This window comes from Oryza sativa, chromosome 3 (genome assembly GCF_034140825.1).
Source record: "Oryza sativa Japonica Group chromosome 3, ASM3414082v1".
Classification (NCBI taxonomy): Eukaryota; Viridiplantae; Streptophyta; class Magnoliopsida; order Poales; family Poaceae; genus Oryza; species Oryza sativa.
In genome coordinates, this window is record NC_089037.1 from 4603617 (window position 1) to 4630185 (window position 26569).

Sequence of the window (26569 nt, forward strand, 5' to 3'; positions counted from 1 at the left end):
TCCGATCTCATTCTCACCTATACAGGACTGACATGTGGGCCGCTAAATATTAACGCGTCGCTGACCGAGAGACCTCGGGCGTTACACGACAGATCAGAGCGGGCTATGAAAGCACCTTCGTGGCTAAGCATTTGTTGGTACAAGTTCGCCGAAGACTCGAAATCCTTAGCGATGACCTCATCGTGTTATTTAAGTGTGGCATTTTTTTTTGAAGCAATGGAAAATTCAATATTTCGATTATGTATATATACCGCATCAGCTTCGGAGACAGGCAGTCACGATATCCTCGAAAAGAAAAAAAGGGGAGAAAAGAAAAAAAAGGCAACCACCTGAAGCGTCCGTTGGGTCCAGGAATTACGTCGAGCACGACGCGGCGCCCAGCTGTACCGTCTGACCAGTAGGCCCCACCTCCCCGCCGTCGACATGCACCCGCCGGCCGCCGCCGGAGGAGACCACGCCACGGCGGCGCCGGCCCCCGCGACCGGCGCAGCCGCAGCAACAGCGTCGGACTACGCGCACTACCCGAGGCTCTCGCCGGAGGACGTGGCCCCGCCCCCCCCTCCGTCCTACCACGCTGCCGCCTCCTCCGCGCCGCCCTACTCGGGCAACCCCTACGTCTCCTCACCCGCCGGCGGCGTCGCGCCCGCCTCCAAGAGTGCGTTCCTGCAGCCGAATCTGCCCTCCGTTGTTGGCAGGATAACTTGCGGGGTTTTTTTTTTTTAACTGTTTCGGATTTCCCCTTTTGCAGATACAATGGATACGGTGAAGGATGTTCTCGGCAAGATGGGGAAGAGGTTTGGAGAGGCGGCTCGCAAGACGGAGACCCTCACCGGCAACTTCTGGCAACACTGTAAGCTTCAATTCTGAAGTTATTGGTTTTTGTTCTGTATCAGTTTACCAATGCTTGGTTTTTCTGCATATTATCTTCGTTTTGGAGTTATGAGTAGCATGTAATTAAATTAAGTGGGGGAACTGGGTATTATATCGGTAGTTAGCGCTAATGGAATTTGACGATAATTCGTGTTGATGAGTTCGAAAAAAAAAAGGCGGCCTGGTGAGAATTGTGAATTACAGTAGTGCTTGATTGGGTATTTGTGCTGTCTGGTGAGATCTGTGGGTTATAGTAATGCTGAATGAAGAAGGTTCACTATCTATTGGCTTCTTTGGTCTGTTTGAAACTTTGAATTGGTCCAGCGCATATGGATTATGGGTGGTGCTGTTGCTATTAGGCTATGTAATTGGATTTATGTGGAGTTGGCGTTGTTGATGACAACGGAGAAATGCTGGGTATATTCTATCAGTCATAACACAATTTATTTGCAGTGAATAGCTCATGCATATTAATTTGTTAGGTAAACCATATGTCTTAACAATGTAGAGAGTAAAAAGATGTTTTAAATTCTTGCAGTGTTTTATAATGCTGATCATTCCAGATAGATGTCTCATTGTGCTACCTCTCCCTTATTTTCTAGTTGCACTGATTTGGTGTTGTATTCATGCATTGAGCCTTCTTTGTTCACATGCTCATTGTACTGTTGATCCCTTGAAATGATATGGTATAAGTTTCTTAAATTGAATTCGAGCAGCGTGAGATAATATAGTCATAACACGAATCTTAATTTGCCTTGAAACAGTGAAAACTGGACCAAGCATTACAGATGCAGCAATGGGCAGGGTTTCCCAGATCACCAAAGTCATAGCAGAAGGTGGATATGATAAAATCTTCCATCAAACATTTGATGTCCTCCCTGACGAGAAACTGAAGAAACCATATGCATGTTATCTGTCAACCTCTGCTGGTCCTGTCATGGGTGTGCTATACCTGTCCAATAAAAAGCTGGCATTCTGTAGCGATAATCCACTTGCTTACAAGGTTGGAGACAAAGATGAGTGGAGCTACTATAAGGTATTCTGATTACCTGTATGTGTTTTTCATCATATATTGAGATCATACCGAGTCTGCTTCACAATACAACCGCTGGTGATAATCAGTGTGACAAATTTCTCCTGAAGCAAGATATCTTACCATAATGTACTGTGTAGAAAGCAAAGTAGTGAATTGGTTTATGTGCTTTCCTTTTACTTTTCTTCATGAAACTAGTCGCAGATTTCTTTCTCTTCCATTAGCCTGCTGTTATTTCTCCATTTGCGTGAATCATTTTATAGAAGTGCATAACTTATCATTGTTCTGTCTGAAACAACAGGTTGTCATTCCCCACACCCAACTGAGATCAGTGAATCCTTCAACGAGCAGAACAAATGCATCTGAGAAATACATCCAGGTGGTTTCCGTTGATAATCATGAGTTCTGGTTCATGGGCTTCGTGTACTATGACAGCGCCGTAAAGAATCTGCAGGAAGCACTTCAGGAGGCTCAGAATCTACGAGCTTAGTGATGTCCATAGATTGGGGATAGCAAGCCCAACATATTACAGTTTGTGATATACTCTGTGTTTCATCAAATTGGCAGTCGTCTGTATTTTGTTGGATAGGTGTTGGCATTTCTTGCAATGTGTACCGACTTGAAACGGTTTTTGATATGTGACATCATGATCTCTCGATAGTTACTCTCTGTTGTTGTCCGACTGGATTTCATTTGGCTTCCTGCAATATCAAACGAGTGTCTGTTCTGACGTTCGATAATAGTGCCAGGCTGATAGAAAGAAATTCGCATTAAAAACCAATTTTGAAGTGTTTACAAAGTGACGCCTATGATGAAATAACTTTCTTCTACATGATTGAGTTGGTTGAACCATGAGTTTTGCTCATTTATATTCTCCCTTTACTGCTGCATTGTCTGACCATCCAGTAGCGGCACCTGAATAGATGAAGATTAAGATTAAGTAATTAAGTAAGGAAGTAAGGGTCAGTTTGAGGTAGATAAATATTAGGGCATGTACAATGATTGTCAACAGTGGTCCCTTAGCGTTGTTAATTAGGAATATTTATCCACAGTGGTCTCTTAGCGTTGTTAATTAGGAATATTTGTTGATATGGAAGAAAGAGAAAGAGGAGAGACAAAACATCCTTGTTATGGATAACAACGACTCTTAATCACTATAATATGGAAATATGGTTGTATGAGGGTAGAAAAATGGAACGAATGTTAACAAAATGAATATTTTTTTGAGTTAATGATTAGAGCCTTTGTCGTCTCAACTATTGTAAAGACGCGGTCTCTAAATAATCTTTTATTATTTAAGAGACTATAATCGTCTCTACCATTGAACATACTCTTAAGATTAAATAAGGTACGTAGAGTGAGAAAGCTATTGACACATAATTAATTAAGTTCTAATTATTATAAACTTAAAAATAAATTTATTTAATATTTTAAAGTAACTTATAAAAGTTTTTATACGAAACACACTATTTAACAATTTATAAAAAAAAGCGTTAATAGGAAAATCCTGATGGAATGGAAAACCTATCCTCTTTGTGCTATACAAGTTTATAAAAAAGCATCATCATATGCACGAAGCAGCAGGTAAAACCATGTGGGCATGTTTGGGGAGCTTATGACATCCTATAAGCTGTAGCTGTCAGAAACTTTCAAAACACTTAGATTTTCACCTAGATTTTAAGAATCTAGAAAATAAATTAGAAGTCTGAAGCTAAAAAAACATAGTTTCTTCGAATTCTTATCGGCTAACTTCTCACCCGCTGTTTTTCAGAATTTTAAACTCCCAAAACAGTCACTAAAGCAGGATTAACCTGATTTCCTGACAGAGAAGCAACCGCTGTTCGCTGCACGCTGGCACCGCTGCTTCGACAACGCGTCATCCGTGAACCGTGGGCCGTCCGATCTGCCACGTCCTCGGACTTTCCCCCCTCTACTCCGCTTCCCTTCCTCTCTCCTTCGTCCTCTCCTCTCCGTTCCAATCCAAGCCGCGTCGCTGGGAAATTTGCAGCCTCGATCTCCGCCCGGGAAGACGCGGATCCGGAGGAGGAAAGCAGCATCGGTCTCCATCTCCTCGGGCTCAATCTTTCGTGGTCTCCCTCTTCTGATCTCGCAATGGCGAGCGGCGCCTACGGTTCAAGGTTCGCCTCTTCTTCCCCCCCCCCCCCCCTAGTTTTCCGTCCTAATCGTCGATTCCTTCGATTTTTTTTATTGCGGGATTAGATTCGCCAGGACGCGTCGTTCTTTTGATTTCGATTTCTCGTGGTTGACGAACACCTGGGGTCGTTTCCCCCGATTTGTGTTCTTGCGCTGCTTCCCCTGTTGGTACCCTATGAAATTTCGTTGTTGATTGAGCCATCGACAAGTCCCTAATTTCGTGGCTTGATTCTGAATTTCTGATTAACCGTCGATTCGTGTGTGCAAATTATCGTTTTCCCTCTTGGACTTTCCAATTTTGTCTCGGTTATCCTGATCCTAATGTTCGGTTCTGCAGGGAAGGGCTGACGGCCAGGCCGGCTGCATCATCAAGCTCCAGCGAGATTTCGCTCCAGATCGACCCAATTACCGCTGATTTGGATGACCATATTGTCGGACTTCGTGGGCAAGTCCGTAAGCTAAGAGGGGTAAGTATTGTTATGAATCTGTATGAGCAAACTCTGTTGTGGAAGGTAGTCAAAATTTGGTGTCTAAATGAAACCGGTGTGGCGAGCTAGAGTTGTTGTGAAATTGCGTGATGCTATGTGGGAGTAATTGAACCATGATCTACTTATGTTCATAAGCTTTTTTCATATTCTTTCAATCGATTCTAAACAAGCCATTAATTTGGTGCTGCAGGTTGCCCAAGAGATCCAAACAGAGGCCAAGTACCAAAATGATTTCATCTCTCAGCTGGTAAGTAACTTGTCTGCGAGACAGTTTGGGCCAAATCCTGAATAGCATTTAGATTGAGTTATCGGAATGTTGATATGGCACGCCTATTGTACCTCACATGGACATTTTTTAGCAGATAGATTATCACTGATCGCAAGGTTCCTAGTGTAATGTTTCTTCAAACACAATCTGCTGATCCTCAATCTCTTGTCACTTAACCAGTCATGTTCAGTCATCCCATCCCATGCACTGTAGTTGATTCATTATGCACTAACGCATGTCTAAAAGTTACCATGAATTCGGCCTTGTATGTTGGTATCCTGGGTATTACTTACATTGTGAGCTTTGTCTAGTCTATCTGTAGCGGCATCATGTTAAAATTTCATAAAATAGTAGTTTCTGGAAGTGAAGTGCTTGTAGAATCGTACATTTAATCATAATTGATTATTTGGAATTTGATGTCTGCTCGTTTTAAAATCTGAAACCTTTGTACGAGAACTCTAAAAGTACACTATAACCATCATTCAGGCTTAGCAGGATGTTCGTGCCTAAATGGAATCACATTCTGATCTTCTCTCCATTGTCATCTTGTTGGTCGATAGTTTTTGGAAAAAGAAAAGGGGACTAGGCCACATATACATGAGAAGTTTCCATGTTAGCACACCTATAGGCCAGGAATTTGATGGACCCAGATTAAGGTCCATCGAAATGAGGCTTTACTCTATAAAATGCCCTAGATCATCCAAAATTACTTGTCTGGCATATTCCTTTCTCTGTTTGTCGAGAACATGTGTAGACTAGAATCTGCAATAAGATGTACACTAGTTTGTGTTGAAAACTTGAAATACGCTTTGTGCTCGGTCTCTAATGTGCATATTGCACTTGTTTGCAGCAAATGACTCTGACAAAGGCCCAGGCAGGCGTCAAGAATAACATGAGGAGAATAAACAAGAAAATCATACAGAATGGTTCGAACCATCTTTTTCATGTAATCCTCTTCGCTCTCGTCTGCTTCTTTCTAGTGTACCTCGTGTCCAAGTTCTCTAGGAGATGATGAAGCACCAAGACCTGACAAAAGGGAGAGATCGAGTAAAATGTTAGTTGGTACCTCCGTCAATGGCAGTTGGCAGACACTGTGTTTTGAGGTTCATGTTACAGTACTACGGCAGAATAAGTTGATAGTTGGTGAAAAAAAGTGTCATTCCCCTGTATCTTGTACAAGAATTCCATATTCCATGACAATGTGAATATATTCCATGATGTTTGGGCCCATATTTGTTTTTCTTTTGGTGTGTTCGTTTTTGTCATCTATGCTCAGGGTGACTGGATGAGCGCACAGCCTCCAAAAATTGCAGTGGATTCGGATTCAACTTGGTGTTGGTGCAGGCGACGACAGCGATCACCTTGTTGGTCCATCATCCAGTGCCGTAGCATGCGTGCGTGACGGTCTTGTGGGCCCATGCCCTCTTTGGTCTTGTAAGTCATTGCTGGGCCGTTGGACCGGATGGCGGCCTGTCGGCCACCACGACGCCGGCGACCGTCGCCACATGCCAAGATGCACTGCCCAGCATGCATGGAGACATGGAGTTGGAGGGATTAGTTTGTTTTGTTTTTTACTAGTTTTATACTATGAAACTATTTTATCCCTGTCGTTTCTTGCATGCATGCTTGTGCTTCCGTAGTCCCATCCCTCTTTTCTGCTCCAGGTGTGCATATCAGCACATGCTCCTTCTGCACAGGCATGCATGTTGCCAAGCAACTGTGTGCTCTATATGAAGTGAAATGGCATTTTAATATGCAACCCCTTCATGGCGGCTTACAATCTTCCCTTCTGTCTTGTTATCTTGTAGACTAGCTAGTAGTATAAAGGTTTTACCAGCACTGGGAAGAAGTCATGAAGTGAAGAACTTGTGAATGTATATGCTAGTATTCTCTTTGTTGATACAACTATAGCACTTGCTTTTTCTGCGTGCTAGTACCATATAATGAAACAATGTCATACAGAATTTGAAACAATCTCGTACAAAATTTATGCATGCCACTGTACTGTAAAACTACACTGAGAAACATGTTCACTACACCCGTAAATATGTATACGACCCACCCAAGTAGACACGTACAATCCCATTGTAAACTAAGGCGCCGCTGACTCCACGTCTGCGGTCTTCTGTGCCAGCGCCACCTCCTGCTCGCGCTCGCGCATCTTCTGCGCCTCCTTCTTCTTCTGCGCCTTCTCGCCGTAGAGGTAGGAGGCGAATCCCCAGAGCGAGAGCACGAGCGCGATGCCCTTCGTCCCGTCGAACTTCTCGTGGAGGAAGATGACGGCGAGGACCTGCGAGAGCGGCAGGAGCACGGCGATCATGATGCCGGCGAGCAGCGACGACGCGCAGGTGATGAGCCCCATGATGCCCAGGTTGAGCAGCTGCCACGACACGGCGTCCCAGGCGAGGACGAGGTAGTAGTTGGCCGCGCCGAGCCCGAACGCCGCCGCTTCCCGCGCCACCGCCTGGAAGTCGCCCTTGATCGCCATGCCGAGCACGCACACCGCCGTGCCCGCCGCGCCCATCACCGCCTGCATCTGCATCACCGTCGCGTAGGGAGGCGGCACCCTCGCCGCGGGCCCCGTGCGGCGCCCGTACCTCGCCGTGGCGACCTCGACGAGCGGGATCACCAGCCCGGCTAGCGCCGCCGCGCCGATGGCCTCGCAGAACCCCGTCCAGTACGCCCTGGAGGACTCCCCCGCCGGCTTCCCCGACGACGGCCCGACGCCCAGCACCGCCGGGCCGATGGTGAGCAGCACGACGGCGTTGGCCGAGAACGGCGTGAACCGGAGGCCCACGAAGAGGAACGCGAACACGGCGGTGAAGGCCAGCTGCGTCGCCAGCAGCAGCGACGACGTGGACAGCGGCAGCGCCTGCGACCCCAGCGCGTACACGAAGCACGACACGGCGTACAGCCCGCCGAGCACGGCGGCGGCGCCGACGAGGCGCCGCGGGAGGAGGAGGTTGCCGATCCCGTGCCTGCGGCCGCGGTAGAGCGACACGCACAGCGGCGGCAGCAGCAGCGGCCAGCCGGAGATCTGGAGCGTGGCGGACAGCCACAGCCGGGTCCCGCCGTGCACGAAGTAGACGCGGAGGAGGAGCGGCCCGCCGGCGCCGAGGAGGACGAGGCACGCGCTGAATATGACCAGCAGCGACGGCCGGGACCTCGCCGGCGGCGACGCATTGCCGCCGCTGGCGGCAGGCCACTCGCTAGTAGGCATCGCCTTGCTGGTCTCTTCCATGGCTGCAGGAGCAGCACTGGGTCTGGGACTAGCAGCAGTAATGGTGGCCATGATCAAATGAAGCAGTGCTAGACTGCTAGCTAGCTTACTGTTTCCTGCAAGCTTGGCACCTTTGGATTAGGGTGTGTTGATGGTAGTTAATTAGCTTAATCTGCTTGGGTGTTGGATGACATGGTGTGTTCTAGGGTTTATATAGATGTGTGAAGGATGTGAAGGTCTAGGAGAAGATGTTGGAGATTTGGAGTAACGTAGAGATTAACAGAGTAGGTGAGTCAACAAAAAGGAAGGAGACAAGAAGTACACAGGGATTACAGTAAAATAATCAACAGACATGTTTGTTCTGAAGATACTTGAGAAATCGTCCCTTAGCTACCTCTACAGTGTAAATGGACTATTATTCCACTTGTTACACGCTACGGCTAGGGAGTAGCTAGGGACTCCACTTGTTGCATGCGTACAATGAATTAATACTGATTTTTCTACAAAATAAAAGGGTACCCCTTCGTATATAGTAGTAGAAATTAATACAAAACCAACGTTGGTTTTTTTATTTGAAGCTAATCGTATTAGGATATGTCATGTTCAATCATATGTTGTTATATTTTTGAACTGATGGAGTAGCTAGCGTAGAGAAAGGCTAGCTAGTTCTGATAGTGTGATATTTTCTAAAGAAAAAGGAAATGGTGTGATAATTCCATACATGATGACATGATGTACTCATGAAATTAGTTCAGACTAATTCAACTTGAAATGAATTTATTTTTCTTTTGGAACTTGATATATATATATCTCAAAATCACTTTCGTATGAATACGCGCGTGACCATAAGGTGCATCAAAATGTCACAAATCTAAAACTTATCCGTTATCATTTCAGCAAATCATACGCTTAATGTATATATAAGTTTATGACCGAGTAAAGCCTATCGTACGTTGACCACAAGTACTCGTAATAGCAACCTGTTGTGAGCAAACATGTTCAACGTTCCATGTGCTTGGACTTGCTGCGTTTGACGACCCACCGTGTGTGCATGTACTAATCATTCGCATCCATAACCAACCACCATGCATCTCCGTAGGATTAGCTAAGCTGATGACCTGACGTGTCATGGGTCTAGTCCAAGTAGATAGTACTATAGTGAAATATAGTACTGAGCTGAAACAAATTAACGTCCTTTTTTCTTCCCAATAATCCACACACATCCGTGATGCGTCTACACGGAGACTAGCTAATTGATCATTGTTTAGTGAGACAAAACAAGCAGAAGCGCCTCCGTGGAAAGTGCCTGCTTGTTCCGTTTGGTTCAAGCGGCTGTTAAGACCGGGTAATTAACACATGTGCTATCTTGCTCTCCAACTATATATAGCGATCCTAAATATATCGATGATTTGGATTATTTTACCTAATAGAATTTTGCTTCGATCTTTTTCCCTGTTCAAACCGAAGAAACTACTAGTCGTTTGATTAGTTCCCCTCCGCTGTTTGGTGTAGCTTAATTTGTTGGTGCCTGGAGTTAATTAAAGACTGGTTGGACTCTGCATGTGTTTAAACTGTATACATTGTGGTAATTTGTGGTGTACATACCGCCAGTCCGTTGTTCCAGTATTAATTTAAATTTTATCTGCCGCATATACAGCCAACAGCATATGCAATTAATTAATACTCTTGTGGATTGGCAATTTGGCATATGCAATATCCAGTACATGGAATTCCCCAGTACTTTACCTAGCTAGTGTCCTTACTGATCATGGATGGTGATGATATGGCTGCATGACACAGTAAAAAGTTGGTGGCAGTAAGTTCAGAAAAGTGACAGTCACAGACAGGAACGACTCCGATATGGTGTGGAAAAGTATAATAGAGACTAAAAATACATGAAAACTCCTCGGTAGATAAGATGGAGAAGAGAAGAGAGCATGAGTCACCTATCGGTAAGAGATCATCTCTACTCATTCCGTACCAAAAAAACCCAATTCTAAATTTAAATCTAGACAAATGATTAGATTTTTTTTCAGAGTGAGTGCACAAATTCTAATTTTATTTTAAAAAAATAGATCAATAAATTAAGAGCAAACAAATAAAATAAAATAAAAATTATATATGATGGTGTATTAGGATATAAAAGTGCTAGAAGCCTAGAAGTAATGTATAAATGTGTTGTATATATTGACTTTTAATTAATGAGATGATGTGTTAAAACTTGAAGCTATCACACTATCTCATTCTCTTGTCTGAGAAAAGAGGTTCAGCTATGTTTCCATTCGTTTTAACTTTACGGCACCATGCATAATGCGTTAGTTGGTTTCTCAATGATATCCCAGCAGGTGCTGAAAACGTATTCCATTTCCACCAACTGCGAGACATCGACTAGCAGCTAGCTGATCCATCATTCAGTTATTCCATCAAAGTGTTCCGCTTTTGTGTGAACGTTATCTCTCGAGGTCGCCGATGGTTCAGGTAATTAGGATTTGAGATTTGCAGGGGAAGGCACAGGCACGCGTGCTAAGTCTTGAAGGGGATTATTAGTAGGTGGTAAGTGTGTAGTAATTAACAGCGACTATCTCGTATGAATGTTATTAGCTCATAAGAAAGTCGATAGTCAATAGTCACCGTATGAATCATGCATGAGATCTGCGCGCGGAGACATATAAGCTCTCTGTCAGTTTCATGGATCTTGTTTGTCAGAGTTGAAGTGCATTCACCTACCACGGGAAAAGACCAAGGGATTGTGCATGTTGAGAGCTCGGATAACTGTTTTTTCTTTTTCTTTGTTTCAAGAAAAAAAATCCACAGGTTCCTTGGGTGCGTACTGCACGCAGTCGAGTAGACAACATGCTTACTATATATGTTCAATCTAGTTAGCATCTACTCCGTAGTAGGTATAACTTATTTAGGACAGCAAGCTGGAAATTGTCATACTAATATAATCAGATGTATTTCCCTCAAAACATATAAATAATCAGCGAAAGTTTATATAACCTAGTGGTTACAATAGCCTCAGTAGCATCTTAGATCCTGGGTTTGACTCCAAGATAGATTTGCTAGCCCAGTCTTCGAAGATGCTCAAATGGGTTGGGTTTACGTGCGTGTGTTCATAGGGGTGATTATGCGTATGTTGTGAGTGTCTGCGTTGTACTGTGTAATTTAAATAAAATAAATAAATAAATAATCAGATGTGAGTACGGAGACGTACGTGCCACCTTGGTCGATCAATCAAATAAAGGTCAAACTGAAACCCAACTAATCCGTGAGACCGTGACCATTATTCTTCTGATCGCAGCCGCGCTTTGCAGGTCGCTTGGAACCTGCATGTCTAACAATCTGCATGCGTGTTCCGATTAACTAACTAACCCAACATTAATCCATCAGGCGAATCGAACGGGCGCACCTACTCCCAGCTTCCTAGTTGACACCGTGGAAAGGGTCAAGTTGACACACGACGGTGCAGAGAATGCAGCTGAATTCTCTGTCTTAAAAGTCTTGGGGTTAGGGGACTGCTATTTAGCGTAGCTACGTTTTCATCAACGCATATTTTTCTTGAAACAATTATCTGAAAGCTTTTATTTGTAAAACTTTCATCTGCAAAAAAAAAATCATCTGAAAAAAATTACCTGAAAATTTTCATTCGAAAACTTCTCATATGAAACTTTGACGTGAAATTTGTGGACCAAAAGTGTGAGACGCAGCTGCGCTAATTGGCCATCCTGTTCGGCCTTGTGATCGGCCTCGCTCAGGCCGGCAGCCCACTCCTCCTTCGGCCGTGTGGCCTGGTAACTGAGAGATTGAACCCACCAAGGCCCATCTCGCTCAACTTGGACGAGTCCTATTTCCATCTGGCCCAGTACAAAAAACAGGGCCGGCCTCTTGTGTTTGCACGTCTACTCTGGGCTGGCGTTTTCGTGCGAGGAGCAGATCACTTCAGTTCGGTTTTGTGTCGGCGAGAGAATCACATATTCACAGGCCATACAGTGATAATAATCAGTTAATCACTCAAACCTGTACGAAAATTCCAAAACCATTGCATACAGCTACCGGTTTGTCTGCCATCCATGGAGACAACAGGCACCGATCCAAAATTCCCCTCTCGATCGCCGCACCACGACGAGGGCATCACGTCCTGCCTGGGCTTCATGTGCGTAACATAAACAGATCCATGCATTATTAACATGATTATATGATTTACATCCACATATAATGTATGTATCCTGCGACACTACGAGAGGGAACACATGTCGCTACACATCGAGGCGTGAACCACGACTCGTTAAGTTTTGCCGTGACCATCGCGTCGCAACTCACAACCACATGCATCATGGTGCCAAGAGCTACGTCGCTATTAATCGTAGCCAAGAGCTGTATCCTTTACTATGCCAGTATTGATTAACAACAGTTTGATCGATCAGCTGCATCCTTTGCTACTTCGTCGGCCATGAACATGATCGGCAGACGAACGCAGCCACGGGCCCATGGATAAGATCGAACTTAATAGTACTCCCTCTATCCCACAATATAAGGGATTTTAAGTTTTTGTTTACAACGTTTGACCACACGTCTTATTTAATTTTTTTTTTTGCAAATATAAAAAACGAAAAATTGTGCTTAAAGTGTAGATAATAAAGTAAGTCACAAATAAAATAAATAATAATTTCAAAAATTTTTGAATAAGACGAGTGGTCAAACATTGCAAGTAAAATCTCAAAATCCCTTATATTATGGACGGAGGGAGTACTATACAATCATATGCATGCATCATCTCATCAGAAAGAAAATGAAAATAAAAATAAAATGGCATGCATCTATCCATGTCGAACAGGCGAAGAGCTATAGCTTTGCTTGTTCCAAAGACGGGGTCCGGAAGACGTGGGCAATGACGAACGCAACGAGTGGTGTGATGCTACAATGTTATGGGTGGGCGATGGAGAAGCAGCAATGCCAACGACCCGTTTGCTGTGCAAAATGGAAAACTGAACTTTGTTTGTGGCTGTCCATCGCGTCCATACCTCAGAACGATAGTGACCCGTTGGAAATTAATTTGGACATTCTATCTACTGGAGTACTCCGTAGTAAACAATCCGGAGTTGCAATCAGTTTGACAGTTTGCTCTCGCTTTCTTAACCCTGATTACCTACCCATTCAAGGGCGTTTACTTGTGTTCTTTTTTCGGTTTGCCTCCCTCATTGGCAAGCCCAGTTTTGAGCTTATACGGAGGTGGCCGCCCCCAACAAATTGGGTGCTTATATATGCGTGTGAATCTCTTGAAGATGTGAGCAAAAGTAGGCACCCATATGTCACCAGCGGTTGTGTGCCATCATGATACCAGTAACTCGTCTGATTTTTATTTTCTTATTTTTTTATTTTTTTTTGACGCAAAAGGTAGAGAGACTCTACCTTGTTACCATTGTATTAATGGTGGTCATTTTTATTTTTTATTTTGTGGTTAGTTGGCAATGTACACCAATCGATTTCTAGATACACATTATTGTCGATGGCTTGGGAGTATCTGTGTCCTCTACGGCAGTACGCATGACCCACAGCGTAGCTAGCGCGCGTCAATATTCACTATAACTGATCGATGCCTCCTGGTATTATATACTCCGTATGTCCATTTTGTTTCGGTTCGGGTCAGGTTTTATTGTATACAGACTTGGCAGAAAACAAAGGGCTCGTGCGCATTTTTTTTTAGTTAGTAGTCTTATTCATGGGCCCCATCCGACGTCATCATCACCCGAACTTCCAAAGCAAGTGATCCCCCCAACCCCAGTTTTTTGACGAGATTCATGAGAAGATAGCAAGCAACAAACGCGATTTTAAAGTGCAAGTTTAGAGAGCCAACGCATACGTTGATGCATATGCATGTATAGCCACAAATCTGCCGACGTGTACGGATACGGACTAGTAATCTCTCCGTGTGCCGCAACAGCTGCCTGCGGTATATCAAACCACTGCACAAGTGCAGAGACGACCGGTTTTGGGAGCCCGGGCAGGTAACGATCGATCGATCTGCGACATGCATTGCATGAGCCATGATGGACTCAAAGAGTGAGTTGGTAATTGGTTTGGTCAACAGCACAGCTAGCTTCTCCGTACGTAGTCCTCCCCAATATTCACAATCACGATCAACGTATAAGAATCTTGTGTTGACACGGCCGCAGATCTCACACGCGGTACAGGCGCCTAAAATATATACACCAACATCTCACTTAACAATCTCATTTAATATTCCCATCAGTCGTACGTGCACACCAGTTCCAACACACAGTGGATTCGCGCGTGTTCGGACTAGGAGGACTCGATCGCGAACTCGAGGGTTGTTCGCGCGCGATCTGTGCACGCGTCACGTACGCGCCAGATTTGATCGAGCCGATCGTTTCCGGAAAGGCAGGAGAGAACACGGGAAAGCCGTGCGCCGCAGCATGATCCGATCCGTCTCCACGGACACGGGAGCTAACGCGAGGTTAGTTGGCACCAAACACCACAGCGCGCGCGCGCGCGCGGCAGATTTGCCCAACAGCGACGTCGTCCCGTGCGCCGCCCTATACGTGCGCCACGAAACGCAAGGCAGACGTCCGCGCTTTCGTCGCCCTCTCGTGCGTGCCTAGCTGTAGCTTGGACTCGCCAACACCACCACGGAACTCCTCTCCTATTAAAAGGCGTTCCACCTGCCTCTGCTCGCTCGGTCGCTCGTTCCATTTGGGTTTGACACCTCATTGACATCGGGGGAAAACACAAGAGGAGGAATCGAAGAATTAATCGAAGCAGAGGAGGTTGGATTGTTCGTTCGTTCGGACGACACGGTCGGCGGCGATGGGTGACGGGCGAGGGGATGAGGAGGAGTGCAGGGTGGCGCTGCTGAATGGCGGCGGCGCGGCGAAGGAGGGCTGGCAGGTGGTGTCCGGCGGCGACGGCAAGCTGAGGAGGAGGGTGTGGGAGGAGTCGAGGAAGCTGTGGGTCATCGTGGCGCCGGCCATCTTCAGCCGCGTCGTCACCTACAGCATGAACGTCATCACGCAGGCGTTCGCCGGCCACCTCGGCGACCTCGAGCTCGCCGCCATCTCCATCGCCAACACCGTCGTCGTCGGCTTCAACTTCGGCCTCATGGTAGGCCGATTGAACACGTCCTTTTTTGCTGGTTAATTAATTCGTCGTGCTAGCTCGTACGTGCTATCTTTGGGTGCTATCTCCTCAATATGGTTGGCAACTTAGGATTGGTTTTAATTATCCCAGCAAGGAAAAAAAACATAAACATTAAGCAGTAAATATTTCGAACAAAATGTGCTGTGAATTACTGCATTTCAGATTATAAGATGTTCTGACTTTAGTCAAAATCAAACCGCTTCAAATTTAACTAGATTTATAGATAAATATAATAATATTTATATTACCAAATTAGTTTTATTAAATTCATAATTAAATATATTTTTATAATAAACTTATCTTGGATTGAAAATATCACTATTTTTTCTATAAACTTGATAAAATTTAAAGTAGTTTGATTTTATAACCTTTAACGGATGGAGTAGACTGCAAGAGCAGCTAGCTAGCGCCAAGCATGCAAGAACGCTACGCTTCTGGAGTTCGATCACTGCAAAGCTGCCATGACCCATGATCGTAAAGTCCATTTATGCATGGTGCTAGTGTGGACAGGTGTGACGTGTTAATTGGCATGCATATCGCAGCATTTGTGGGGTATCCTTTTGTTACACTTGCTCCTATCCATGCATGCGTGCCCAATGTTTTTTTTCCTTTTTTGAAAAAAATTGAAACGTAAATGTGGATGGATTTGTTCAATTCAGCGGCCAAAATCCTCGTGCAACCCTGTACATATCGCAGACAGCCCACCTGAAGAGTTCAACTAGGAATTTGTGAAGACAAACCGAATCGTGAGTAGTCAAGTGGATGTGTATTTCTTTGACTGCGATATGACTGTTTTTCCTCGCGTCAGAGTTACGACTTACGACATGAGAGCGGAATCTCTCTTGCCTTTTCGTGAATTCATGCGAAGTTGAAAGGCTGATCGTGAAATTTAAGGCCGCATTACTTCGTCTATGTTTATAAGCTAAAATTATTTAAATTTAACTTCAAAGCTAATTTTACTATTCTTAAAAAATACTAGAATCGTCGTACTTTCTAGTGTAAAACTTGATAACTTAAGTACTAGATTTCTCGAGTCATTAAAATTTTCAGTGTAAAATTTAGGTAACTTAAAATTCTTTCTCAATGACAATAAAACTTCTCTAATTTTGAAGTTTGATTTTATGTTTTTCATTATATTTTATTTTATATATTTTTAAATTAATAAAAACACATATATATAAACATTTTATTGGTAAATTATTTTATTTACTATTCGAGGGATCATTTTACGGTACATGAGAAGCAACCATATATTTTTATTGTATAATTTATTGACTTTCAATACTTTCGATGTCAGAGGTACCAAAATTTTATTTTAAAAAACATTTCGGTACTTCTTGAGGCCAGTATAATTTCTGTTTGTTTTTATATAAAAAGATGCACGTGTCCGGAATATTTTTTTTAATTTCGTTTGTGAAAAATGGAAAATCATAAATGCAATAATCCAGAATGCAACGGCTGGCGCTTCTGTGCCCGCAAACACTTGGGTTTTATCTGGTGTCCACGTTTTCTTATCATCAGTATACAGAGAAGGCGGTGTCAAAAAAAAAAGTATACAGAGAAGGCACCGGAAGGAGCTGGGCCTCTTGAGTGAATTCTTCATTTCTTCTAGTACTTCTGAGAAGCTTCATCTCTTTTGTTCCTGAAGCTTCGAATAAATTCCTCGCTTCCGCTGTTCCACCTGTCGATTTTATCAACCAAAGCACACATACATGTGGCATCTATTCATCTCCAGCATATATTCCGACTTATTTGCCGTGCTTGCAATTTCTTTTCAGCAAAATTGATGTCACTTGTCACCTGCAACGTTAACCTTCTCCTGTTATCCCCCGAAAAAAAAAACTTCTCCTGTTATCAAATAAACTAGCATGGTGGCCCGCACAATTTTCGGCTAGCATCATTATATTTTCTCATATAATAGCATATATGTTTTCTCATTATATTCAAATATATTAAAATGACAACATAATTTAAAATTTTGCAATAACTTTACAAAACTACTAATGTGTAATATTCATATTATATTTTATATACGTGCTATTTATTAATTATTTTTAATATTAAATTTTAGTTATTTGTAAATTATATATATTTCTATAGGGACTCTAGACTCGTCTTTTAATATTTTTTTTAATTCTGAATTTTCTGTAAATTGTATTTCTATATAGACTCTATGCTCTTCTTCCGATATATATATTTTTATTTCTGAGTTTTCATATTATATTTTATATATGTGTTAGTTATTAATTATTTTTAATATCAAATTTTAGTTATTTGTAAATTATATATATTCCTATATAGATTCTAGACTCGTCTTTTAATATTTTTTTAAATTCCGAATTTTCTGTAAATTGTATTTCTATATAGACTCTATGCTCTTCTTCCAATATTATTTATTTTTATTTCTGAATTTTTATTATTTCTAATTGTATTTCTATGTGGACTCTAAACTCATGTTTCAATATTCTTTAATTTTTTCATTTTGAATTTAAGTTACTTCTACATTGTATTCCTATATTGACCTTAAACTCTTCTTCCTATGTTTTTCTTAATTTCGAATTTTAGTTATTTGTAAATTGAATTTTTATACAGATTTTAAACTCTACTTTTAATTTTATTGTGTTTATTCTAAATTTTAGTTAGTTTTAAATTCCTATATGGACTCTATACCCTACTTCTAGTATTCCTTATTTTTAAATTCCGAATTTCTATTTTTTTTCTTAATTATATTTCTATATGGACTCTATACTCTACTTCTAATATTCCTTATTTTTAATTTCAAATTTCTATTATTTCCTAATTATATTTCTATATGGTCTCTATACTCTACTTCTAATATTCCTTCTTTTTAATTCCGAATTTCAGTTATTTCCTTATTGTACTTCTATATGGACTCTATACTATACTTCTAATATTCCTTATTTTTAATTCCGAATTTTAGTTATTTCCTAATTGTATTTCTATATGGACTCTAGTCTTCTCTTGTAATATTCCTTATTTTTTTTAATTCCGAATTTCAGTTATTTCCTAATTGTATTTCTGTATGGACTCTAGTATCCTCTTCTAATATTCCTTATTTTTTAATTCCGAATTTGAAAGGGTCAATTAGGCCTAGAGGGGGGTGAATAGGCTAATTTAAAACTTAAGAAATGCGAAAGCAGTAATTTTCGGAGCTAGGCTAGGAATTTTCGGAACTTCTGAAAATGCACAGAGCAGCGCACACAAAATGAAAACTCTAGATCTATAAGACTATAACAGGGAATACAAGGCACAATCAGCAACTAGACCAATAGCAGTACAAGCAAGCAAAGCTAGAGGAGAGGGAAGAAATATCACCAAGATGTAGCTCCCAAAGTTGTTCCCCAGAGTTCAAATCCTTGAGGGGATTCTACTCTCCGTTGAGGAGCTCACTAAGAGCCGGGTCTTAGCTAACACTTTCCTCAAGAGGTTGCACTAAGCACTCCTCCTTTCACTAAGAGGTATCTCTTCCCTTGCGGAGGCGAGATCCGGCCTTCACAAACTTTTCCCGGCCAACCACAAGGAGATCGGTGGCTCGGGAGTGACACCTAGCCGTCTAGGAGTCCTCAACCTCCAAGAGTAAAAGATGATGCAAAGAACTCCCGGAGATGATGCAAGTGCTCACAAATCTTTACAAAGACCACAAGAAGCACCCACACAAGCTCGAATCCACACTCTCACACACACACCAAATCAAAATCAAACACGGGTGGAGAGATGAATCGAGGAAGCAAGTCTCAAATGAACTAGAGAGAGAGAGCAAGCCAAGGGCACAAATAATTGGAATGGAACCAGCAACCCTCACAAGTGAGGGGAGGTGGGTATTTATACCCACAGCACAAATCTGCCCGTTGGAGTGCAATAAAAGGGATTTTCGGAACTTCCGAAAATTCCAGATCTGAGGAAAATCGAAGTCAACGCAATTTTCGGAACTTCCGAAAAATATTTTCGGAACTTTCGAAAATTTCCAGAACGCTTCTGTGTATTTTCGGAACTTCCGAAAATTATTTTCGGAACTTCCGAAAATTTCCAGAACGCCCAAACACGGTTCGGTGTATTTTCGGAACTTCCGAAAATTTCCAGAACGCTCCAAAAGAGAAATGCTTCGAAGTAAAATTGATTTTGAGCACACGCATCACTCCTTATATGTCTATGCATCATCCCCCTTAATAGTATGGCTTTCCTACGACACAATGCGAGGAAAAAGATACAATATACCATTTGATCATTGCCGCATTGCATCACGATGTCGCATTCACGGGATATGCATTGTATTACAACACGTTGAGGACTTAACAACCTTCACATTTGCTTGAATAAAAATGTTAGTCCTCTCTAATCGCATTGTAATCAATCATCAAAATCATTAGGGGTCTAGATGCACTTTCAGAATTTCAACTATTTTTTTTCTTAATTGTATTTCTATTTAGACTCTATACTCTACTTCTAATATTTCTTATTTTTAATTCCGAATTTATGTTATTTCCTAATTGTAATTCTATATGGACTCTAATCTTCTCTTCTAATATTCCTTATTTTTTAATTCCGAATTTTAGTTATTTTCTAATTGTATTTCTATATGGACTCTAGTCTCCTCTTCTAATATTCCTTATTTTTTAATTCCAAATTTCAGTTATTTCCTAATTGTATTTCTATATGGACTCTAGTCTCCTATTCTAATATTCCTTATTTTTTAATTCCGAATTTCAACTATTTTTTTCTTAATTGTATTTCTATTTGGACTCTATACTCTACCTCTAATATTTCTTATTTTTAATTCCAAATTTATGTTATTTCCTAATTGTATTTCTATATGGACTCTATACTCTACTTCTAATATTCCTTATTTTTAATTCCGAATTTTAGTTATTTCCTAATTGTATTTCTATATGGACTCTAGTATCCTCTTCTAATATTCCTTATTTTTTAATTCCGAATTTTAGTTATTTTCTAATTGTATTTCTATATGGACTCTAGTCCCCTCTTCTAATATTCCTTATTTTTTAATTCCGAATTTCAACTATTTCTAAATTGTATTTCTATATGGACTCTAGTCTCCTATTCTAATATTCCTTATTTTTTAATCCGAATTTCAGCTATTTCTAAATTGTATTTCTATATGGAATCTGATTTTTCTTTTTCTCTGATTAATATGAGAATTTCTAGATCATGAGAGTGAACGTGGTGGCTCCTTTTTCTATCCCTTTAATAATATAATAGATTCCGGTCGGCTTCTCTTTGCCGGTCAAAAAAATGTCACCGATCCCTTTCCAAATACGAGTACTTATCACTATTTATTATATTTGTTTTTTTAATTTTGATTACTCGTAGCAATGTAACGTTCTTTAATTATGAATCAATCATTTAAAAATTATTAATGATTAAAGTTGAAATACCGATAATTAATAGTGACAAGTAAATGAGTACGACGACAACAATAGACAGATGATGGGGCATTCTTGAAAGTCCCTCCTCCTTATTCTAGTTGAGAACATCCTTATAAGGCAACATTATACACATGTTCATGTTATCTAGCAACCCCATCGTTGGCTTATTCGAGAAATAAGTCAAACAATATATTTGCAAATGAAAATAATTTATAAATAAATTTTTTATATATGTTCTTAACGATCTAAAAGTAAAGACTGAAAAATAAACTACGATAAAAATGCCCCAAAATCAATTCTAAATTTAAGGCTAAAAATTTAAATTTTGGCTGATAAACATAAGTATAAGCGAAAAGATGTGGCAGTTTGGTCGTGTGCATTTTTTATTAGTGTAGAGATTGGACAGTTTTTGTTGTTTAATGAAATCTTTCACTATACTTTAAACAAGTAAATGGGCGCAGAGGGATCATAGCATAAAACCGATTTGCCTTTAGTGATTTTTCTCACTGTATGATAGTCCCGACTACCTGAGCAGTGACTTCTTGCTGTAGTATGGTTTGTACGATAGGGGCTGTTAAGATTATAGATAAAATAAGGGAGTAGCTATACAACATTCGACAGTTTTTTAAATAGAAAACTTTCAATTGTAACTACTATGTAATTATAATGTAATTACATTGTAACTACTGTGTAACTACAATATAAGTCATCTGTAACTAAAGAAATAACTCTGAAAAAATTGATGGAGCAATTGGTTAGTTGAACGAGCATTCAAGCTGCAAGTCTCAGGTTCGATCGATAGCAAATCCGTAAAATAAACCTTATCAAAATTTGATATTTGCTAAAATTTTAGTAAGTTTGTAATATTGTCAAGTTTTGATAGGATTTCTTATGTATTTATGAAAGTTTGGTAATAAAACTAAATGTATGCATCGTTGGCAACTTTAAAAAATTGACAAGATTTGAAATGGCATCAGTTTGAAAAACCACTGAATTATTATGCTGTACTGAATCCTGTTCAAAAAAAATTATGCTGTACTGAATCAATTGGTACTACTGATTCTCTTACTGTATAATTGTACCTGGCTACCTGAGCAGTGATGACTTCTTTATACTACTGTTGTATACTAGTTTGTACGATTGCTGCTTCTGAATTAAGGCCGAGTTTAATTCCAAACACTGAACCAAAAAACGTCACATCGAACTTTTCTACACATATAAATTTTTAGCTTTTCCGTTAAATCGTTCTAATTCCAATCAAAATTCCAATTTAGCGTGGAACTAAACACACCCTAACTGTACGGAAATACTGAATCACAATTACTGATTCACTGAATTAATTGGCCGTGTGGAACGCAGCTTGGCATGGCGAGCGCGCTGGAGACGCTGTGCGGGCAGGCGTTCGGCGCGAAGAAGTACCACATGATGGGGGTGTACATGCAGCGTTCGTGGATCGTGCTGCTGGCGTGCGCGGTGCTGCTGCTGCCCATGTACATCTACGCCGAGGACGTGCTGCTCCTGACGGGTCAGCCGCCGGAGCTGTCGGCGATGGCCGGCCGCGTCTCCGTCTGGTTCATCCCGCTGCACCTCTCCTTCGCCTTCCTCTTCCCGCTGCAGCGATTCCTGCAGTGCCAGATGAAGAACTTCGCCAGCGCCGCGGCGTCCGGCGTCGCGCTGTGCGTCCACGTCGCCATCAGCTGGCTCCTCGTCTCCCGCTTCCGGTTCGGCCTCGTCGGCATCGCGCTCACCCTCAACTTCTCGTGGTGGGCCACCGCCGCCATGCTCTTCGCCTACGTCGCCTGCGGCGGATGCCCGGAGACGTGGAACGGCCTCTCCCTCGAGGCGTTCGCGGGGTGTCATGCTATGGTACGTACGCGACGTGAAACCGAGAACGTTCAATTCTCGTGTGATTTGGTTTCTGTTTGATTTCACGTTTCGTACGTTTTTTGCAGTTGCTGACAGAATTTGTGTGCTTAATTTGCAGCTTGGAGAACTGGTACTACAGAATCCTCATCTTGCTGACCGGTAACCTCAAGAACGCGGCTATTGCGGTCGACGCGCTCTCCATCTGGTAAGTCAGTACCAAGTTCCTGAATCAATCTGACATGCGTCTGATTGTAGCTAACCTTTATGTCTTCTCGTGGACAGCATGACGATCAATGCATGGGAGCTGATGATTCCCCTGGCATTCTTCGCTGGAACCGGGTACGTACGCACGCACTGCCTTCTTCTCAGTTCTCACTCGATTTGCTTACGAAACTCGAATATACCGAACTAAAGCAGAGCACGTGTGGCGGCGTACGTGTTTTTGTTGTGGTTTGCAGGGTGCGGGTGGCGAACGAGCTGGGCGCCGGCAACGGGAAGGGCGCGAGGTTCGCGACGATCGTGTCGTCGGTGACGTCGCTGGTGATCGGGCTCTTCTTCTGGGTGCTCATCGTGGGCCTCCACGACAAGTTCGCGCTCATCTTCACCTCCAGCGACGTCGTGCTCGACGCCGTCGACAACCTCTCCGTCCTCCTCGCCTTCACCATCCTCCTCAACAGCATCCAGCCCGTTCTCTCAGGTAAAGTACACACACACCTGGGCCGTTGGGCCTTCCTTTTCTACATGGGCCTTCAGTTCCCAGCTGAACTGGTCATAAATGGGCCGGTCATATACGTGCAGGTGTGGCTGTTGGGTCTGGGTGGCAATCCATGGTGGCCTACGTCAACATTGGCACCTACTACCTCATCGGCATCCCCATGGGCATTCTCCTCGGATGGCTCTTCAAACTTGGCGTCCTGGTACCTATGCCACTATGCTACTTGATTTCTGACCAGTTCAAGTTAAACCGTGAAAATGTTAGCCATCTCCGGCCTGACCATTTCTTTCGTGAAACCTTTAATTTGCAGGGAATTTGGGCGGGTATGATCGGCGGAACCGCAGTGCAGACGCTAATTCTGGCCATCATAACCATCCGCTGTGACTGGGACAAGGAGGTGAACAAAACGATCAATCCCTCCACACAGCCCAAGAAAACGATCAAATGCCGTAGCGACTTGAAATTTTGACATTTTTTGGCTGTGTTATTTTGCAGGCCATGATCGCAAGCACACGCATGGACAAGTGGTCGCAAGTCCGGTGATGGGAGAGGACGCACACGTTCCTGAGCTAATATGCTCGTCACCAGATTCTGCCATACGAGAGGACAAGATGGTCGCGACGAGTGAGCTGATTAACTGCATAGGTGAACAGTGGACAAGACGATTCTTCATCACCTGCTCTTGTTGGTCTCTAGTATTGGCTTCGTTGCGTCCAAATTTATGGTATTGGTCTTCTGGCTACCGAAGAGAATTTACCATTTCGGCTGGCCGAGTGAAGTAACGTATGTATGGCAAATGGTGACATGTGAAGATTGAATCGATCTTATCTAAAGTGATTTCACCAACCGTATTCCTTCTACAATCTTCATCTTGGATTTTTACCCTGCATGCTCGCCGTATTGGTGGACGTAGCTGCCCTGAAAAAGAAAATTTTCAACTACCGTTGGTATTCAAGACGAATTGCCATGTAGGACGCCATCATCCTACTGGTATCTCTAAGGATAATGTCAGCATGAGAGTTGACATTGAAGAACGGGATAGAAAGGTGCATACGAACAATCGCGTGCGTACGTATTCTTTGACTGGATACATTCTCTGTCACTGACATTCACGGAGTGCATCGGCCGGTGTATCATATCACTTCTTCGTTTATTCCATTTTTGCAACTGGCAAGCCTAGCACACAGTGGAGCAGCATTTCTGGCAAGTGACCAGCATAATTAATCACTAATCAGTACTAATTATCCCCATTAATCTGAGAGGTACTGTTAAGGATATCCTAAAATGTTCATGATCTACCGGAATATTAAACCTTTGTACCCGATAAACTCAAACAAGAATCGACGATCTAGAGTAGTAGAGTACTTGTTTGCTAATAGAAAATTGTGCAAGGTAGTTTATCGTTAATTTGTATTACTACACCGCTGCACAATTAGAACGAAGCACAAGAAAAAAAAAGAAGAGGAGAAAACAAAATTCAAACTCGGTTTAACGCGTCAGAATCGGAGTTCTCCTTGCTCCCATCGGAGCCGGACCCGCTGGGTGTCTCGTCCTGAGCTCCGGCGACCGGGTGAACCCTTTTGCTGCCGCCGTGCTCCTCTCCGGCGTCCCAGTCCGCCCGGCTCTGCCTCTGCCACGACACCGATCGCCAGAGCGACGTCAGCCACCTCGGCGTCCTCTCCACGCTGTCCGGGTACCCGGCGAGGCTCGCGGCGCGCCGGTGCCTGCGGTCGGCGGCGAGCTCCTTCATGACGTGCTCCGGTAGCCTCAGCGTGTGCCGGTCCGGCGCGGCGTCCATGGCCGACTGCGTCCTCCGGTAGTGAGGGTACCCTGCTCTGTCGAATTCATGGTCGTGCGTCGCGCCGAAGTCGATGACGGATTCCGGCGTGAAGGTGGCCATCAGGGACGCCTCGTCGAGCTCCTCCGACTCTTCCTCCTGCACCGCCTCCTCCGGCGCCGTCAGGTCGGAGCTCTCGGCGGCGGCGAGCGACACCGGTGGCGCCGTGAGGTTGGCGCGGCAGAGCGGGCACGTGACGGCGGCGGCGAGCCAGGGGTCGATGCAGTCCGGGTGGAACACGTGACAGCACGCCGGGAGCACCCGTAGCTCGTCGCTGTCCGCGAACTCGGCGAGGCACACGGCGCACTCGAGCGGCCCCGACTTCGCCGCCATGCGCGCCTTCACGTCGCCGTAGACCGCCGTGGGGAACGCCTCCACGACCTCCTTGTCGAGGCCACGCGAGGCGCGGGACGCGGCGGCGGCGCCGCCGACGGGCTGATGGGACGCCGTGCTGCGGAACGCCCGGCGCGGGGGAGCGCGCGCCTGGGCGCAGCGGTTGATGAGGACGGAGAACACGGTGAGGAGGACGAAGGCGGTGATGAGAGCCACGAGCACGACGACGGTGGTCGGCGTGAACCCGCCGGCCGTGGCGCTCCGGTGGTGTTTGCTCGTGTCGTCGTTGCTCTGTTGCGCCAGGCAAGGGCGGAACGCCGACAAGAGCAGCGTCACGAGGACGGCGAGCGCGATCCGGCGGTGAGCCATTGCCGCCGTCTCCGGCCAAGGTGGGGTGGATGGATGAGCCGCTCGCCGGCGGCCGGAGAGGGGGAGGTTTCGAGTTTTCTTTTGGAAGGAATGGAGTAACGGAGGTGTTAACTACGACGCGGATGGTGTAACGCGCGGACGTCAGGGATGGCTGCGTGGCGAGTGGGCCCCACCAGTCAGTGACTGCGGGGACGAGCGGGCGGTGCCGCTGACTCCCTCACTGGCTGTTGCCGGTGGAAATCAGCTGGAAGCATTTTTCGTGTCACCGTTTCACGCGTGCCTGGATTTTGGTCAGAGTTCCATCTGAACAAACAAACAACAAACCTCTTGGTTACAGAATCAACACGTCGTTAATGTACTAATCCATATGCACAACTTACATGTACGGTGATCATGAATGATCTGATGGCTCCGAAAATTCCTAGCCAACAAGAACTTACTGTGGGTTCAGTACATCGAGTAGCAATGCCGCTGTCTTTTGCACGCAACGTTTTGTGCCCCCGACCCATCACAAAGACGACGGGAAAGTGCCCAAAAGTCGCCAATATGCAGCGATTGGACGGCGCCTGGTGTGGCTGGGTATTCTTCACTTTCCGACCTATCCTGCCGCCCATGTCAAGCATGTAGCATGCACTCGCGTTACAATCCCTACATGTCAGCTTCGGGATTACTGACGCCATGCTTGGATTAGGGATGCATTTAGTTAAAAAAATAGATTAGGGATGCATTATTATGACCAGTTCATTCTACTTGTCGGTTCTAGGAACAAGCTTTGAAACTGTGTATTTTGTGAGTTTTGATGACTCATGTGGACTAACGACTTTGTATGTGTACGAACTCAAATCTTCTTTTTTTT

General features: G+C 43.7%; 5 protein-coding genes across 6 annotated transcripts; 3 read left to right on the top strand and 2 right to left on the bottom strand.

Annotated features, from left to right (window-relative positions):
* Positions 1-273: 273 nt before the first annotated feature.
* LOC4331881 (GEM-like protein 1) lies at positions 274-2567 on the top strand. Its single transcript, XM_015772803.3, has 4 exons — positions 274-655; positions 749-850; positions 1635-1906; positions 2205-2567. The coding sequence occupies exons 1-4, from the start codon at positions 424-426 to the stop codon at positions 2391-2393; spliced, it is 795 nt and encodes a 264-aa protein (XP_015628289.1). The 5' UTR covers positions 274-423; the 3' UTR covers positions 2394-2567.
* Positions 2568-3861: 1294 nt separating this feature from the next.
* Positions 3862-6043, top strand: LOC4331882 (bet1-like protein At4g14600). The gene is made up of 4 exons (XM_015773281.3): positions 3862-4041; positions 4395-4524; positions 4736-4792; positions 5664-6043. Exons 1-4 carry the CDS (start codon positions 4016-4018, stop codon positions 5823-5825), a joined length of 375 nt encoding a protein of 124 aa, XP_015628767.1. The 5' UTR covers positions 3862-4015; the 3' UTR covers positions 5826-6043.
* A 701-nt stretch (positions 6044-6744) lies between these two features.
* Positions 6745-8214, bottom strand: LOC4331883 (purine permease 3). Its single transcript, XM_015773551.3, has one exon. It carries the CDS (start codon positions 8103-8105, stop codon positions 6906-6908), a length of 1200 nt encoding a protein of 399 aa, XP_015629037.1. The 5' UTR covers positions 8106-8214; the 3' UTR covers positions 6745-6905.
* Positions 8215-14729: 6515 nt separating this feature from the next.
* On the top strand, positions 14730-24020 carry LOC4331884 (protein DETOXIFICATION 27). Its single transcript, XM_015772319.3, has 8 exons — positions 14730-15152; positions 21953-22472; positions 22556-22664; positions 22742-22798; positions 22918-23156; positions 23258-23376; positions 23485-23571; positions 23670-24020. The coding sequence occupies exons 1-8, from the start codon at positions 14859-14861 to the stop codon at positions 23715-23717; spliced, it is 1473 nt and encodes a 490-aa protein (XP_015627805.1). The 5' UTR covers positions 14730-14858; the 3' UTR covers positions 23718-24020.
* A 541-nt stretch (positions 24021-24561) lies between these two features.
* LOC4331886 (E3 ubiquitin-protein ligase Os03g0188200-like) lies at positions 24562-26236 on the bottom strand. 2 transcript variants are annotated; one of them, NM_001417293.1, is made up of 2 exons: positions 26094-26236; positions 24562-26016 (listed from the first exon to the last, which is right to left on the bottom strand). In NM_001417293.1, exon 2 carries the CDS (start codon positions 25711-25713, stop codon positions 24652-24654), a length of 1062 nt encoding a protein of 353 aa, NP_001404222.1. In that variant the 5' UTR covers positions 25714-26016; positions 26094-26236; the 3' UTR covers positions 24562-24651. The 2 variants fall into 2 exon arrangements, with proteins under 2 accessions (NP_001404222.1, NP_001404223.1); NM_001417294.1 differs by having other exon boundaries at positions 24562-26168.
* Between the last annotated feature and the right edge of the window lie 333 nt (positions 26237-26569).